Consider the following 18,682-nt stretch of genomic DNA (forward strand, 5'->3'; position numbering starts at 1 on the left):
AATGGTGAAAATGACGTGCAGTTCTAGCGACCGAATGGGATGTGATTTTTCACAATCAGGAATGATTTAGCTTTAATTCAAAGCCGGTTGTCCATAAAAGTAGGCACTGAATCTTTTGTATTTAAAGCAATACGTTCCTGTCGTAATAGATTCAAATATTCCTTCGTGATAGCATGCCAACTGGGAATACACGATGACTATTAAAACCAATAGATTCATATGGAGGAAATGTATTATGATGACATGACTGACTTGATGAGCTTTTAGCAATATTCCAGCAACATCACGGCGGGGGGACACCAGAAATGGGCTTCACACATTGTACCCATGTGGGGATTCGAACCCGGGTCTATGGCGTGACGAGCCAACGCTTTAACCACTAGGCTACCCCACCGCCCCATACACTTAAGAGCTTTCTGTTATGTTGTGTGATTTTAATGAAAGTCCAACAGTATCTTCAACATATTTGGTATCGTTGTCACTGTGCAAAGCATGGAGCATGCCAAAACTACTATTTTCATGAAAATCGGTTAATCCAAACAAGAGTTATGAAATTAAACCATCCAGTTATCAGTTAAAATATATGATATGTTGCACCTTAAAAAGGGCCCTTGCATGGTAGTCCGGCACGGTAGTTGGTGACAACCGGTTTGAAATCAAGGCTAAATCATTCATGATTATGCAAAATCACATCCCATTCGGTCGCCAGAACGGCAACACCACATTTTCACCATTTTGGGGGTCTGGCTTCTGCACCATAAGAGCTAGACGTTCAAATGTTGTAGAATAGCAGATTGTTCAGACGAATAAAATAAAATTAGAAACCTATTATGGATGCAGAGACACAAGGGAAGCAGAGACTGACTTATGTTTTACAAGTTAGTTTTCGATGAGGATAAGTTGTACTATATTCTTTTACAAAACTATCATTGAATGACCGTATCATAACAACAACCTGTCTGAAACTGCCATAAAACTTGTTGTGGAAAATAAACAATATCTGAGTAACGATACAATGTCAAAAGCTAGGATCTGTCGCCAGCTGCAAAAGGAGGTTCACGACACTAGGAACGTTTCTTTTCTATATGTCTGGTTCCCCACCTTTTTCTTAGTCACTTGCCACCCTTGTGGAGGGCAACCCATGCTTGGCCTAAGCGGCGACTACTGGGATCGACTGGTCAGGCTCGCTGATTTGGTTGACACATGACATCGTGTTAAAACTCTGGTCAAGAGTCTATTATTAACAGACCGCCGACAGCAAGATTGAATATTGCTCAGTGAACAAATCTTGGGGAAGGGATTAATATCTGGTACAAATTTATTGTACCATGTACTAATACAATTCAGTTAAAACAAACCAGTACCATTTGTCAAAAAGCCCAATTTCTTTTGATGAATAAACAAATTATAAAATTGCAGGATATATTCTTAAAATGTCTTTGACTGACGATGCATTGAAATATTTATACCTTGTGATTGAAACTTCAAATCAATGAAACAGTATTGCTTGACCGTGATTCTCCTTCGGCATCAGGTCACGTGAGTCCCCGTGAGATTGCGCGTGAGGAATTGGGTCAGTGCGCTTATGGCTTTGGATCGGCCAGTTTGCTAATTACTGGTCAGCATTGCTTGTTCCGTTTCTTGGATTATTTGTGATTTGGTGACTTTCCTTTTATGCCTTTGGATTGATGTGGACACCTGGATTACTTCACCGATGGTAAACTTCAGGTTTGATTGTTGTTCCTCGAATTTTGAACTTTTTGAAACTGTAACCAACTGTTGACCCTGACCAAACAAAATGGCGACCTCGGGCAACGAAGGCGCTTCATGTACACTTCTAGAGAAAATGCAGATAGAATTTCTGGGTCGGTCAGATAAGGATGTGCCTGTAGATATCCCACTCTCAGTCAACAAGGGAGCCGATGGTTTTTCTCAGTGAGGATATAATCTCAGATGATAACAATGACAATGATAATATGAATAATGGTTCAAGCCCTGCACGGGAGAACCGAGAACAAAGACAAGTGACTCTCGAAGAGGGCACTGCCAGTGACAGAGAGATTCTCATGTCACTTCATACTATGCAAAAGAAATACATGGAAAAAGTTGAAGCGTGTGTGTCCTCGGTAAAAACATTACAAAATGAATGGGTGTCTTATCAGGAAGCATGGGACGGTGAACCGTACGAGGAGTATGCTAATTGTAGCATAGACGAGGACAGAAGTGCTGGTTTGCAAAATCAGGCGCTTACCGCGTGTCAGCGAGAGGTGGGGGGAGGGAGTGAGTGCCTCCCCTGCGATGACGTCACCTGTCATGGCGGCGCCCATGAAAGTTGGAACAAATACGTTGGAGAGCTCCTCTAAGTCTGTGATAGAGCAAATAGCAGACAAATTCAAGGTTGCCGAAAATTCCGGACCCCTTGTGGATAAGGGTGTGTCAGACCTTATTGATGGATTAGTAGCCACGCGGTTAGATGAGAAACAGAGGGCGGAACTGTTTGATAAACACCTCTGTCCTGCCAATGTGCAGAAACTTAAACCACCCAGGGTTAATACCGGTATTTGGCAGTCGATGGATTTAGAAGCAAGGCAACGGGATGCCAAATCCCAGAAACTACAGGAAATTTTCTTGCGTGGTTTAGTGCCCTTAATTTCGGCAGTTGACAAACTAAATGACATGTCAAACCGAAAGTCTTCTGATCATGAATTGGTCAACAAAGTATCCTCTGTCATGGGGGATATAGTGGATGGCGTGGCTCTCATTGCCTCTGGGAACTACGAACTCAGCATAAAAAGGAGAGATGCCATTCGACAAAACTTAAGAGCTGAATACAAACCGCTGTGTTCTCACAGCAATCCTGTCACAGAGTTTCTGTTCGGGGATGACTTATCAGACAAGATAAAGGACTTATCTGAAACCAACAAACTTGTTTCAAGACTTGCCTCCCCGGGGCGTCAGATGTCTGTGAGGGGGAGAGGCAGTGCCAGAGGAAGGGGCTGGCGAGGAAGGGGTAGAGCTACTTTTTTAGAGTACAACACAAGCAATTTCCACAGTCCAAACAGGTACAACCCCTATCCTCCCAAGTTCCAGAACCAGCAGGGAAACCGCGGGTCACCCCTGAGAGGAAGGAGACCACACCGGATGTAAAGCAAGTGAGTAGAGAGGATGCTCAGATTGCTGGTAGACTTAACAAGTATATTGATGAGTGGTCAAATATAACAAGTGATGAGTATATACTGAATATTGTCAGAGGATATAAGCTTGAGTTTGCTGAGAATCCCTTCCAAGCATCGGTCCGTGAGACTAAGCTTAATGAACATCAGGGTCAATATTTAGATATGGAAATACAGTCTCTGCTATCCAAGGGTGTTATTGAGACAGTTGATTACTCTACTGATGGATATATAAGCACGGTTTTTCTGGTGCCTAAGCCAAATGGGACTTATCGAGTGATCCTCAATCTGAAACAGTTGAACCATTCAATAGAGAAGATGCATTTTAAAATGGAACACCTTGTATCTGCTCTTCGTCTCATGACACCTGGCTGTTACATGGGCTCAATTGACTTAAAGGAAGCCTATTATTCAGTAAGTGTTGCTTCTGAAGACAGAAAGTATCTCAGATTTATTTGGAGAGGTGTTATGTACCAGTTCAAATGTTTACCATTTGGCTTAACATCAGCCCCCAGGATATTTACAAAACTTTTGAAACCTGTGTTCAGTGAGTTGCGACAGTTTGGATACCTATCAGTAGCTTACATTGATGATTCCTACCTTCAGGGTGACACAGAGGAATCGTGTTCAGAAAATCTTGAAATCACTAGACGTAAGCTGGAGAAACTAGGATTCTTGGTTAACTATGACAAATCTGTTTTGATACCATGTCAGGTTATTGTGTTTTTAGGATTCATTCTGGATTCTAGAAATATGACTATTTCTCTCCCAGAGAAAAAAGTTAAAAACTTCTTGGACAAGTATAAACACATTTGTAAGAATGATTGTATATGTATCCAAGAGTTGGCAGAAATAGTTGGAGTGATGGTATCTTATTCTATAGCTATGCCATTTGGACCACTATTTATCAAGCAGTTGGAAAAAGAGAAATCAGATGCTTTAAAGGCATCAAGAGGTAACTTTAATGGTTCAGTGACACTGTCCTCTGCAGGCAGACAGGATTTGGAGTGGTGGGCAACCAACATCAAGTCTAATGGAGCCCCTATATCTAGACCACCACCTTCCCTTACACTCACCACTGATGCTTCAGGGTTAGGTTGGGGAGCAGTGTTTGACTCTGGAGATCAAAGGACTGGTGGCAGATGGTCAGATGATGAAATTGAGTTTCAAAGCAATATTAACTATCTGGAACTATTGGCAGTGTTAATTGGTATAAAGAGTTTTCTGTCAGTATTGTCAGGTCATCATGTGAGACTGAGAATTGATAATGCAACAGCAGTTGCATACATTAACCACATGGGTGGAACCAAGTCTGTAGTATGCAATGTGGTGGCTAGAGACATATGGATGACAGCAAAGGCAAATAATATGTGGTTATCAGCAGTACATTTGCCTGGTGTTCAAAACTGTGAAGCTGATAAAGAGAGTCGAGTGTTTAATGATGCAACAGAATGGATGCTCAACAAATGTTTGTTTAAGAAAATAACTGAAATGCTATTTATGCCTGATGTAGATCTATTTGCTTCCCGTCTTAATAATCAGGTTGTGAAATACTTTTCGTGGAGACCAGATCCTAATGCTCAGGCTGTTGATGCATTCATGTATGACTGGTCAAATCTCAGATTTTATGCTTTCCCTCCATTCAGCCTGATAGAGCGAGTGTTGCAAAAGATTCGGGAGGACAGAGCAGAGGGCATGTTGATAGTGCCCAGGTGGACCACTCAGAGCTGGTATCCGATGCTGTTGCGGATGATGGTGTCACCACCACACCTCATTCCCCAAGGACGACAGACACTAGTGCTCCCATACAGGCAACAGGAGGTGCATCCACTTCACAAGAAACTGCGTCTGATGGCGTGCCACTTGTCAGGTCATGTCTGGAAAGACAGGGTCTGTCAGATGAAACCATTAACATTATCATGAAATCTTGGCGAGGGAGCACCCAAAAACAATACAAATCTTATCTGTTTAAGTATATGAACTATTGTCAGGGTCTTAACCTAGATCCTACTTTGCCTAATGTGAGTGTTGTGCTTGATTTCCTTCGTCACTTGTATGAAGATGGATGTGGTTATAGTGCAATTAACACAGCCCGAAGTGCCTTGTCATCAGTACTGCACCTCCAATCCGGTTTGCCTGTGGGTCAACATCCACTTGTGAGAAGGTTCTTGAAGGGTATATTCAATTTACGACCTTCACTGCCTAAGTATCAGATGACATGGAATGTGAAAATAGTGTTGGACCACTTAGAATCCCTAGGGAGAAATGTAGATCTATCTCTTAGAATGTTAACCTTAAAATTAAATATGTTGTTAGCTTTAGTTAGTGGTCAGAGAGTGCAATCCCTGCAGTCACTATGCTTAGATCATATTAATAGAGTAGATGACAAGGTAATTTTTTCTGTAGCTAGTTTAGTCAAACAGTCAAGACCAGGGGTGCATGTACAGCCTATAGAACTTGAGACTTTTGACAATGAGAAGCTGTGTGTTGTTCAATGCCTAGATGCATATTTACAGAGGACGGAACATTTGAGGAAGGACCAGCAACTTTTTGTTAGTTTTAATGAACCCTATAAAGCGGTGACAAGAGAGACTATTTCCAGATGGCTCAAAATAGTGTTACGGAATGCTGGCATTGACATTACTAAGTATTCAGGGCATAGTACCAGAGCTGCATCTACAAGTGCAGCACTTAGCCAGGGGGTACAGATTCAGTGCATCATGTCAGCTGCAGGCTGGGCGTCTGCAGATGTGTTTGCTCGGTTTTATCATAGACCTGTAGAGCAGGTTCAGACCTTTGGTCAAGCAGTACTTTCTCTGTCGAAGACTAGCAAGACAGATTAACACCTGTGACTTGTTTGAGAATGTCCAACCGGTTTAGCTAGAAGTGAAATATTGGATATTAAAGAGTTGTGGATATTCACTTCTTGTTGTTTGCTCTTTGGAAATGCTTTGAAGTCTCACGGGGACTCACGTGACCTGATGCCGAAGGAGAATTGAATAATTAAACGAGACTTACCTGTAAGGTGAAGTTTGATTGAGATTCTCCGAGGCATCAGGGAACAGTGAGGTCACGTGCCTCACCCCCCCTCCCAGCTTATTCAGCTAGGTTTTAACGTCATTTCCTCGAGCAAACGCTTTAAAGACTGACCCAATTCCTCACGCGCAATCTCACGTGACCTCACTGTTCCCTGATGCCTCGGAGAATCTCAATCAAACTTCACCTTACAGGTAAGTCTCGTTTAATTATTCAATTCCCTGGCAACATGAAATACATCTAGACTGATTTTCGCCTTTCAATAATTATCCAAGTATATCTGGTGTGGACAATACGACATCAACATTATATAACGCATTCTCTTCGGATCTGGACTGACAATCCACAACAGTGGAACCAATGCTTGGTTTACTTTCGTTAAAACTGGGTAGGACTTCATTTGATGTTACTTTGATCTGGCGATCCCTGTATGGTATCCGACCCGATGTCAAAATTTGCTGAGAGAATTGCCTTTCAATAGCAATGAATATTTTTTTCCACGACATGTAATATTAAAACCATTCACAAACAACAATACGTCAGTTACTACTTGTTATAGACTATTGATTTTACATTAACACAGATATCACTGCCATTTATAAGATCTTCAGAGTGTGTACCTTTACCTCTGTTTTTGTATCACGTCCCACAATTTTATCAACGGTGAGCGTGACTTCATCTTCAGTACAAAGAACTTACAAGTCAGTCACAGATATGGTACAGGTGGGTCGAGCCTTGGTTATATTTGTTGTTTTGAAACTATGAACAGGAGAAAGCAAATCACTGCATTGTTTCTACAATTGCCTGTTTGCAGCCATCGTTAACGTTTAACCTTGGTTGACGAATGTAGGGGCAAACAGAGCATTACTAACCATATGCACCCTGAACATCAGATTGCTGAATTGCCAAACATGGATTAGGAACAACCTGGAAGTTGCAGTTAAGAATAATACGACTATGGTGATCCATTGCTTCACCAACAGTGGTCACTTAGAGGTGATAGTGAATGGTACAAATTGCGCGGGCAAATATCAACTGCCTATCTACAGACAGGTCTCCTAACTGAAATTTGATGGCTTATATTTTTATGATGATAAAAATTTCCTAATGTTAACTTTTCTTTCTAAGGTGAGCATCATCCTGTGCTATCTCTGGGCCTGGCATTGATTTCCATGAATTTCCTTTCATATTCCAATACTAGAACCGATTCCGATTGTATCAAGTTTTACCATTGCACAGTTTATGTAATTTGTGCAGGCTGTCACGAGCCATTAACATAACGGGGATATTTCCATGGCACAACTAACCCTTGCCATTTAGCAACATGCAGTGGATTTGGTCCACATGCCTCTACTACTCCGATGTTGCAGTAACTGGCTGTAGTTGTTTGGGGGAAAGTTCCTTGTCATTCCCAAAGTAAACAGGTTGGTATTTGTTCTTACAATGTCTGAATCCTGTTTCGAAGTGGAACCTTATACAGCAGTGACTCATGGTACTTTTAACATGGTTACAATGTCTTGTTTTGAATCACAAAGACAACAACGTGACCAGTCTCTGACGATGGCTGTACACGAGTACAATATCCTGCACATGGAGACAACAACCTGTTTGGTGATAAACTGCTGTAGAATCATCAGAATGACATATTTCTACCTCTGTATGTGAATCACCTATTAGGGTAGTGGTGCCTTTCGATAACAACTTTACTCTGCACCTACAATAATAAGTTTTCGAAAAGAATGATGCTATTGAAGAGAACTAAACTGACAGCCAAAGGAAGCTTCGCCGCTACAAAATTGTCAAACATGAAAAGTACAAATACAAACTAAATCAATGTAGAATACATCATTCAAACACAAAACGTAAAGGTAGAGCCCAAATTGTAGAGAGCTTCCCTACAACCAACAAGGTGAAGGTGGAGTCATAATTGTAGAGAAGTTCCTTAATTTGAAAATAGGGATGGCATATTTACATTGCGAAGAGCTGTGCAAAAATATGTGTCCGCATGATAAGGTCCTTTTCATCGTTTACTACTTGCTGTTGGTGAAACCTTTGATTTATGCCATATCATCGAATAATATTCACAGCTGAAAGCTGTGATCATGAACTCCAAGCAAGTGTTAATATCACTTTAATATCACTACAATTTCGGACCTCTGCTCTACTAGTAAGCTGATGACAAAAACAACATAAATCATGCACCAACCAAAAAACGTTTTTCTATTTGAATACTAGTATATATACTATTAAAAATAGACAAATAGACTTGAGTACATGAATTTTTACATCAGGTTATAAGAAAGAAATGTCTATACTACCTAGTGGATAATTTTAGATAACGGACATGTTGAGCGCGATGTTGACGACGTAGCACGGTCCCGATGTCGGGCTCTCAGTCCAATCTTTCTCAACCTGTTCCGTACAGTTTGACCGGATATCCTCCGAAGCCCAGGTACCCCGGCTGCTGTGCTCTTTCACCCGTGGAGGTACGATCAGGCAAATGTAGTACCCGGATGTACCGATCTTGGGCTGCAGTGGTGACTCGAGGTCTGCCTGTACGGGGACGGTCATTTGTTATACCTGTTTGGTAGTAAGGAGCTGCAAATCGTGATATCGTGCTCAGACTAACATTTAGACGCCTGGCAACAGAAGATTGTTAATCTCCATCGTAGATTCTATCAATGGCGATGTTCCGTGTCGTAGCGTGAAGACATAGTAGTCACTTGACACTGAAACTCCTTCAAAGCGAATGCCGATTTTCTCAAGTTTCTTGATTTTTATAGCCAGAGAGTGCATGCTCTCTGCTGCACAATTTCAACATGAAGGTGATTGCTTTTGCGTTGTGGCGATGCCTTCTTAATCCTTCTAAGAAATCTAATCAAAATGAACATTTTCAGGTAAAGTTGATTTTGTTCTTGTGCAATTGTGTAAAATCATGTTATCAACACTTTTGTTACATATTTTGACGATTGTCTGAACACAATAGGTAATTAATAGATTTTTAAAAATACAAATCGCCTATGCGTTTCCTTTTTGGGATAGTACATATAAATACCGAACAATAAATACAGTCCCAAAGGACTCAGAACATTTTCTTTTAAGTTCAGCCCAGGGCTGAGGTAGTCTAGACGTGCCCAATCATACTAAACCTGATCTCCTGTGTCTGGGAGACCACATGCTACGAAAGTTTTGAAGTGAGACACATTGTTATTTATGGTAAATGAGCGGTGGTTGCTCTGGAGAAGTCTTCTGCCTTGAAGTAGTCTGTCCGAACTCGTACTGACGGTGATTAACAGCAGTTTGAGTACCAGATGGGATATTTGGATCTTCGAGCTGAAAACCTGTGTTTGATTATCAATGACTGTTATAATGATGAAAAGCCACTTGTCATCGCCCTTCAACTTGGTATTGAGGCAGATGTACTCTATATCCCCATTTAACAGGATCAGTCTATACGTACCTTCAAAAGCATCTTGAAATTGAAAGACAAGTGAAATTGATTTGTAAAAAATAATATAGAATCATCAGTGTTGGTTAATAAATTATGTAAGGGAGCGTAGGATGACTACTATTACTTGAGTGACGCGTGCCACAAATCTTTACGTATTTCAAACGTAGTATCTTTGTAATTTTATATTATGGCTAAATTTAACTACAATCACTAACGGCTGAAGGGATGATGTAAATCAGGCTAGGGTCGATGCAGGTAGCAAATGTACCATGGGGACCCTAGTATGGTGATCTAGCTTCAGTTGCTGGTGATCTATAGCCCGTTTTTTATATCATATTGTCCTGCATTATCATATAAAATTTAAATTACATGCTATTTTTATATCTCTATCTGTGATAGCCTAGTTGTTTTACTGTCCTTTGCTGATAGGTTTTCATATTTTACCTTTAATTATTAGTCATCTATGACTTGATTTAGTCACGATATGGCTGAAATACTGTCAATGTGACTTAAAATCTTAACTCAATCACTCACTCACAAATCTTTAGGACATGTCAACCGTACAAGTGTCTTGTTTGAAGAACACATCATCCGCTCTGTTGTTTGCCGAATGTCTTAGGGCAGTAACACTGTAATGCGAATTACGACTGGTGGACAAAAACACAATATTTGAAACAAAATCCCTCATACTCACTCTGTGGTAGTATTTATTGCAGAAAAATGTATTGCATACAGCTGTTGTAATAATCATTCGAAGTATATCTGCAATGCTATACTAAAGACGGAAAAAATGAAATCAATGATAGAAACAAATTAACAGTTGATCAGTAAGTTGAAATGACAAAAAGACGTCATTGGAATTGTAAAAAAATGTGTAGATCCTTGATTGGCGCAGCAGCAGTAAAATGAGCTGGAATGGCAGTTATAAACAGATACATTTTCTTGGCTAGTGGCAGATATTCGATATTTAGTATTAAGGCTAATCATCATGGATGATATTATGTCATAAAACGATAACATTGTTCAGTAACATAACTAGTTGTTGTCGTCAGTTAAATATAAATAAATATGGACAACAAACATGCCCTGAAAGAAGATTGCCTTGAAGGCACCAAATCCTGGAGAAAGTAATTGGAGAATCTCTTTCCCCTCCCCCGGCTTCAAAAACGCACACACTGACACGCATATAGACAGACACCTATATACACACACGCACCTAGGATATCACAATTTTGAAGCTTTGAACCGTTCTCCGTTTGAAATTTGAATTGTGCGACAGATACAACATCTTATGTATGATTTTACCTCTTACACAATCAGAATGACTCATTGTATTGAAAACAACACGAATACATAAGTCTGAACTAGGGCCCTGAACTTGTGTGTACATTCGAATGCATTTAGAAAAGGCCCTAAAATGTGACCTATGAAAAGACCTATTAAAATCCCTTGGAAGCTTTTCAATATTAGCATAAAATAACTGAAATATTAATGAAATAGCATTGAAATAACAATGTATCATGAACTTGTGTATACATACGAATGTGCATTTAGAAAAGTTCCTAAAATGCGACCTATGGAAAGACCTATTAAAATCACTTGGAAGCTTTTCAATATTAGCATTGATAAAGCATCACCAAAATCAAAATCAAAATTCAGTTAAAAAAATACAAACCCTGGTCCGAACCCAAATAAACCCTTTGGTATTACCAAGGTCCTCAAGTCAGAACTAAAAGCCCTCCAGTTTAAAACGTCAACTGATTCAGGCACTACATCAGAAATGGCAGAGGATCCAAACGTTGGAAAGCGACGCCGGATCAGCAACATGAGTAAAAACACTTTGAAAATGTGAACAAGGAGATGGATGGATACTCCAGATACTGTCTGCAGATCTACACCGAGTCGATGGTGATTGTTTAATATGATCGTTTTTCACTGCATAATATGTGGTCTTTGTGATGTATTAACGACGCACGGAGTCCCAATATCGATGCCAAACGTCGTTACACTGTTTGACGAGACCAACATTCTGTTCTTGATTGCATCGTCCTTTAAACCTCTTCATCCAAAAGTCCATTATCTTCATCTTTCTTCAATGGAATACTTTTATAACCAACCATGACGTCGCTGTTGCATGGTTTCTTTGATGTGTTCGCCGTGGTGTCTTCCAGTGGCACCCCCATTGTCTCCTTCATGACCAGCGACAACAACGTGCACAGAAACATGCTGATGCCCACGATGAGGAATGGTGGCATCAAGTCATCCCCTCCCTACAAATAATCATCCATTGCGTTTTGTTCAGTGAATTAGTAGGAGTATAACTGCTCTTGAACAGCATACCAGTAATCTCAAGACGTGAAATATCACTGATGGGGGACAAACAGTCTGTACGTTTTCACAATATTTGCAACATCTACAAGCATCGGTTTGGACCAAGGGTCATGATTCTTCAGTCAGGATTCGAACCCACGACAGGGGATCCTGTGAAAACTAAAAGGCGCATGCTTGACATACACAACTGACATTGAGTTTGACGTTGTTCCTACCCTTTACCATTATTAATTTGTTCATGTCCACATGTCAACTGTATGCAGGAAATCAAACTTGGTTGGAGGCGTTACAAACAACGAGAAAACTATAAAGACGACTGACTTTACATGACTAGTCTCCTACGTAATACAGTTTAAAGTTTGTGCGAAAACAAACGGGTACGACACATACAATGGCACAAAGGGGCATAAACTATACTGTCTTGTAATAGCCAATATGATGCATTCAAACACACGATCATTCAATGTAAGATTACTCACCATAGTAAATATATAAGGAGACACGATACTCCCTACTCGGGCAGCCGTGTTAGCAGCACCATAACCCAGGTTCCTAAATCAGGGTTGAGAAATACAATCAAACAATCCAAACAACCAAAACATAATTCCTTTATATCTGGAACACAACTGTAATGACTTCAACGTGCTATCGCCCGTGCAACAATTCACCTGAGAGTAAACTGTAAACAGTAGCAGGACTTCTGCCTAATAACTGAAGGGGGTAACTTTCAACGTGTTATCGCCACCTTTCCACCTAATGCCAGTAATGCCACCGTTTACCCGATAGCAAAAGTTGAAACCCTTTCCACCTAATGCCAGTAATGCCACCGTTTACCCGATAGCAAACAGTACAAACCCTTTCCACCTGATAACAGTAATGCCACCCTTTACCCGATAGCAAACAGTACAAACCCTTTCCACCTGATAACAGTAATGCCACCCTTTACCCGATAACAAACAGTACAAACCCTTTCCACCTGATAACAGTAATGCCACCCTTTACCCGATAGCAAACAGTAGAAACTCTTTCCACCTAATGCCAGTAATGCCACCCTTTACCCGATAACAAACAGTACAAACCCTTTCCACCTGATGACAGTAATGCCACCCTTTACCCGATAGCAAACAGTACAAACCCTTTCCACCTGATGACAGTAATGCCACCCTTTACCCGATAGCAAACAGTAGAAACCCTTTCCACCTGATGACAGTAATGCCACCCTTTACCCGATATACCCGATAACAAACAGTAGAAACCCTTTCCATCCTGATAACAGTAATGCCACCCTTTACCCGATAGCAAACAGTAGAAACCCTTTCCACCTGATAACAGTAATGCCACCCTTTACCCGATAGCAAACAGTACAAACCCTTTCCACCTGATAACAGTATTGCCACCCTTTACCCGATAGCAAACAGTACAAACCCTTTCCACCTGATAACAGTAATGCCACCCTTTACCCGATAGCAAACAGTAGAAACCCATTCCACCTGATAACAGTAATGCCACCCTTTACCCGATAGCAAACAGTAGAAACTCCACCTGTCCACCCTGAAACATGTAATACCACCCTTTACCCGATAACAAACAGTAGAAACCCTTTCCACCTGATAACAGTAATGCCACCCTTTACCCGATAACAAACAGTAGAAACCCTTTCCACCTGATGCCAGTAATGCCACCCTTTACCCGATAACAAACAGTAACAACCTCATTCCACCTGATAACAGTAATGCCACCCTTTACCCGATAGCAAACAGTAGAAACCCTTTCCACCTGATAACAGTAATGCCACCCTTACCCGATAACAAACAGTACAAACTTATTCCACCTGATAACAGTAATGCCACCCTTACCCGATAACAAACAGTAGAAACCCTTTCCACCTGATGACTGTAATGCCACCCTTTACCCGATAACAAACAGTAGAAACCCTTTCCACCTGATAACAGTAATGCCACCCTTTACCCAATAACAAACAGTAGAAACCCTTTCCACCTGATGCCTGTAATGCCACCCTTACCCGATAACAAAAAGTATAATCTCATTCCACCTGATAACAGTAATGCCACCCTTTACCCGATAGCAAACAGTAGAGACCCTTTCCACCTGATAACAGTAATGCCACCCTTTACCCGATAACAAACAGTACAAACTTATTCCACCTGATAACAGTATTGCCACCCTTTACCCGATTCAAACAGTAGAAACCCTTTCCACCTGATGCCAGTAATGCCACCCTTTACCCGATAACAAACAGTAGAAACCCTTTCCACCTGATAACAGTAATGCCACCCTTTACCCGATAACAAACAGTAGAAACTCTGTCCACCTGATAACAGTAATGCCACCCTTTACCCGATAACAAACAGTAGAAACTCTGTCAGCCTGATAACAGTAATGCCACCCTTTACCCGATAACAAACAGTACAAACCCTTTCCACCTGATAACAGTAATGCAACCCTTTACCCGATAACAAACAGTACAAACTCTTTCCACCTGATAACAGTAATGCCACCCTTTACCCGATAGCAAACAGTAGAAACCCTTTCCACCTGATCACAGTAATGCCACCCTTTACCCGATAACAGTAATGCCACCCAGTAATGCCACCCCTATAAGCAAACAGTAGAAACCCTTTCCACCTGATCACAGTAATGCCACCCTTTACCCGATAACAAACAGTAGAAACTCTGTCCACCTGATAACAGTAATGCCACCATATACCCGTTAACAAACAGTAGAAACCCTTTCCACCTGATGCCATTAATGCCACCCTTTACCCGATCACAAGCAGTAGAAACCCTTACCACCTGATGCCAGCAATGCCACCCTTTACCCGATAACATACATTAGAAAACTTTTTCCACTCGATGACAGAAATGTCACTCTGTACCCGATAACAGTAGGGGAACATTCATAATTATGGGATGACTTCTAACTGTCAGATGATTTGCCACCTGATAAAAAAACCTGACCAGTTCATGATAACATGCAGCCGATAACAGAAGATTGACTTTCTACATGACAGCACAGCATCAGCATTCTACTTGACAGAACGATTTTCTGAACTTCCCACAGTAACCTGTGAATGTCTTTCTGAGAACATTTTGTTGGCTTCTTACCTAATGACCGTAGGGTATGTTTCACTGGCGAAGACAAGATGGCAGGCCCACGCCGCCGCTACCCCGAGTCTACAGACCAGTGCGAGGACGGTGGTAACAGATTCACCTACAGCTGCATCTGAAGATTGTGATAGATTTACATTTCAGGATCATTGCAACACAGCTGGTACATAACTGAAGTAAAAAGGTGAACAGTGTTTAATGAAGTTCGGTGCATTCACAAGCATTATGTACTGATGGCAAATGTTTGTTGGATAGTTTCTGAAATCCCCACATTCAGCAACATTCCCCAAAGACTCGTGATTATGTACATATGCTTGTTCATCAAAGAGATTATTTTCAAACTCACAAACCATACTCTGTAATCTGTATGAATTTTACATTTCACAAAATCCCAAAGCCAAAATGTTAAGAGTGTGTTTCAAGCGGTGAATGTTTAGTTATTTTGTTTACAGATTGGTGGTGATGTACAACGTTTGAAGGGGTTTTGTTATGACGAGTACGTTTGAAAATTGATAAATCCATCAAGCTACAAGTATGGTGATATTTATTGTACCTGAACATTTTATCAATACATTTAAAGTGTCATATATAAATACACTATGTTTATATGAACAGATTCAAAACTAATTTGAAGCATCTTTACGACCTTAACAAATCCTGAATTTACTTGATCTTCCTTGAACACACGATGAGTAATGGATGTCTAAATATTAACAACCTATTGTATAACTCTGAACTGATGATAAACCTTTTACCAAACACCTGGTGTCAGTTGTCCAAACAGTGTTAGTTTGGTATTTTGTAGCATTGTATTGTTTGTTGTCTTTCGCCTTGTTGCACATACCAACACTGGTCACGAAGACCACAGCGAAAGCCGCACATGACGCCAATGCAAAGAATATGAACGCCGTCCACCGTCTCCCAATTCTGGAAGGTAAAATATATATCACTAGCACGAAATAAAAAGTGGGTAATGTAGAATATTTCAATTGTAGCATGGAATCTTTGTAGCTCAATGTACTGAAGCGTTTTTCTCAATTGAACACGTCTACGTTCAGTTATATGAAACAACCAAGCTGTTTTCAAACATCGCTGTTAATTGACATTAACAATCGTCGTAGTAACAACTTTAAAAAGTCTACATACATACGCATGCACGCGCACTTACACACACAGGCAGACACACTGACACACGCTCGTCGACATGGTTGATACGCGTCATCGGATCCCAGTTGCGTTGATTGGTGCTCATGACGTCAATCACTGGTTCAGTGTCAATTATTTACAGACCACTGCGCGGCGTTAAACAACAAGCACACTGAACTACGGTCAACGTGTCCACATATCGAGCACTGGAGTGAGTGAGTTGGGTATTACGCCGCTTTTAGCAATATTCCAGCAATATCACGGCGGGGAACACCAGGGTTTCCCTCATTGTAACCATGTGGGGAATCGAACCCGGCCCTTCGACGTGACGAGCCAACGCTTTAACCACTAGGCTACCCCACTGCCCCTATCGAGCATTGGAAGCAACGAAGTAGCCTCGTGGCCACAGATTTGACTCTGGGTTGATTTCCGTAATGCGATATTTCCCTACGAGACCTGTATTGTCCAAATTGATTGCTATCAATGTAATGATTACAATTAACGTGTTACATGATGATACTTACTTGTTGCTGAGGAAGAAAACGACTAGCTTCCCAGGAATGTCAATGATAGCCACTAGGAACATGTTGAGATAAAGGTTGCCCGTCAGACGCCCGACGCCGAATGAGATGCCATAATAAACGGAGGATACATTCAGCCTGAATCATAAATACATATACAGTAAGTACCGTGAATCTGTCTGATTCAGTAAACTGTTACCGAAGACTTAACGAATCTCACGCACGAAAATACGTCTGTAATTTTCCTGATAAGACAGCGGACGACTGGAAAGCTGGGTACTGAGTAAAGGGCCCGTGAGTAGGTCACGGCACTTCGCGAGACTTTAGTACTTCCGGTGACAAAAAACGCTTCATACCTTTCCGAATGATCCCATGGTTGTCGGTTGACAGTAAGGAACCGATAATCTTTGCAGGAATAACAAATTTCCGATCTGTGACAGCCATGACAGCCATGTATGTTGGTACAATTGGTCCGGTCTAGTAATGTCATATTTGGCGGTCGCACAATTTAGAACCAGAATTGGCTCTTGAATAAACGCTTGTCACCGGAAGTAGGCTGGCTCGCGCGAAGGGAGCTGGGAGCCAGCTTAGTACCGGAAGTAGCGCCTCGCGAGACTTACAGGCCCTATAGGAGATCCAAGTCTTAAGAGTTGGGGGCATGTGCGCCACAGTTCGCTGCGCAGGGTTGCCGTTCTTTGGGTGTGCCAGAATCCGTTGATTGTGAGCTCGAAACCAGGGGGAGAAATAATGATTTTTCCCTGCAGCACCACACCCGTGGTTTTCACCACAGTGGTAAAAATCAGTAAAAGATTGGCACTGTCCTCTCACATTATGCTGACATGCTTGACTTTAACTAAAACGAAATCTTTATTGTGTACGTAGAAACTAACTGCCTGTTTATAACGGAACAAATGTGTGGCTGAGCTTTTAAAAATTATAGATACTTTGTTTGTTAACGAAGTTAACGAAATCTTGACCAGAGAAATCAATGATCCTCAATGATCTTCATTGATTTGCCTGGTCAAGATTTCGTTATTTGTCTGGACAAGAGTTTACCAGCAGAGACAACTTTCCGATTTACATGTGGGTTTGAAGGGTCATAAAATCATTAAGGAGCATCATTTTCACAATTTGGCGTTATCATTGAAAATGCTGTGTTTTCGCATCTCCAATACTGGGTCAGACAACGTAATAATTGGTTCTGCTGGATGTGCTGATTTCTCTTTCTTGACGCGGTATGTTAGGCAATAATACTAAGTGACTTTATCAGACAAAACTACTGAGGATCAAATTGTTCCAATAGTAGAAGTATGAATATAAGCTGTTCCCGTGGTCTTCGTATGAGTGAGTGAGTGAGTGAGTTAAAATATAACGTCACCTCGCGAATATTTCAGAAATATAGTAACAAGAAAGTTTTGCATACACGATAAATAGTATTAAATATAAGTTGATAAATAATCAGTCATCGAAGGACCGTAAAATAACTACGAGTATCACAGATGGTGTCTAAAACTAGCATGGAAATCTAAAACTGTTTTGATTTACGAAGACAATACAATATGAAAACAGGATAAGTCACCAACAACTGAAGGTAGATCACCATACTAGGGATATAATTGGGTGAGTGAGTGATGTTTAGCGTTACTGTGAACATTATTTCAGTTACGTCACGGCCTATCACTTTCATACGAGTGGAAAACTGTGGCTTAGACGTTTGCCCTCCAGCAAGTGTGTTGCTGACAAAACAAAACACAAATTGAAATCTACTAACATCGGGTTCATAACGAATTACCGCGCCCAAGATGACTAGAACATTCGCATATAGAGCGGACCAAACCGTTTTAAAGGATACGGGTAACTCATCCTATTTAGAGTCACATCGGCAGTGTTGCAGC

The 18,682-nt window shown here is 41.0% G+C and overlaps 2 protein-coding genes across 3 annotated transcripts in view; one reads left to right on the forward strand and one right to left on the reverse strand.

The window, feature by feature from the left end:
• The first annotated feature begins 2,266 nt into the window (after positions 1-2,266).
• Positions 2,267-4,955, forward strand: LOC124288767. Its single transcript, XM_046725295.1, has 2 exons — positions 2,267-3,152; positions 4,820-4,955. The coding sequence occupies exon 1, from the start codon at positions 2,299-2,301 to the stop codon at positions 3,145-3,147; it is 849 nt and encodes a 282-aa protein (XP_046581251.1). The 5' UTR covers positions 2,267-2,298; the 3' UTR covers positions 3,148-3,152; positions 4,820-4,955.
• A 5,394-nt stretch (positions 4,956-10,349) lies between these two features.
• Positions 10,350-18,682, reverse strand: part of LOC124288759 (solute carrier family 22 member 15-like) — a 36,625-nt gene continuing 28,292 nt past the window's right edge. For both annotated transcript variants that reach the window (XM_046725291.1, XM_046725290.1), the window contains 5 exons: positions 16,791-16,925; positions 15,965-16,047; positions 15,118-15,235; positions 12,471-12,543; positions 10,350-11,930 (listed from right to left, as the gene is read on the reverse strand). In XM_046725291.1, coding sequence (XP_046581247.1) covers positions 11,712-11,930; positions 12,471-12,543; positions 15,118-15,235; positions 15,965-16,047; positions 16,791-16,925 — 628 coding nt within the window. In that variant the 3' untranslated portion in view covers positions 10,350-11,711. The remainder of the gene's footprint in view (positions 11,931-12,470; positions 12,544-15,117; positions 15,236-15,964; positions 16,048-16,790; positions 16,926-18,682) is intronic.

The sequence above is a fragment of the Haliotis rubra genome, unplaced genomic scaffold, assembly GCF_003918875.1.
Source record: "Haliotis rubra isolate DU_JTF1 unplaced genomic scaffold, ASM391887v1 Scf423, whole genome shotgun sequence".
NCBI classification, from domain to species: domain Eukaryota; kingdom Metazoa; phylum Mollusca; class Gastropoda; order Lepetellida; family Haliotidae; genus Haliotis; species Haliotis rubra.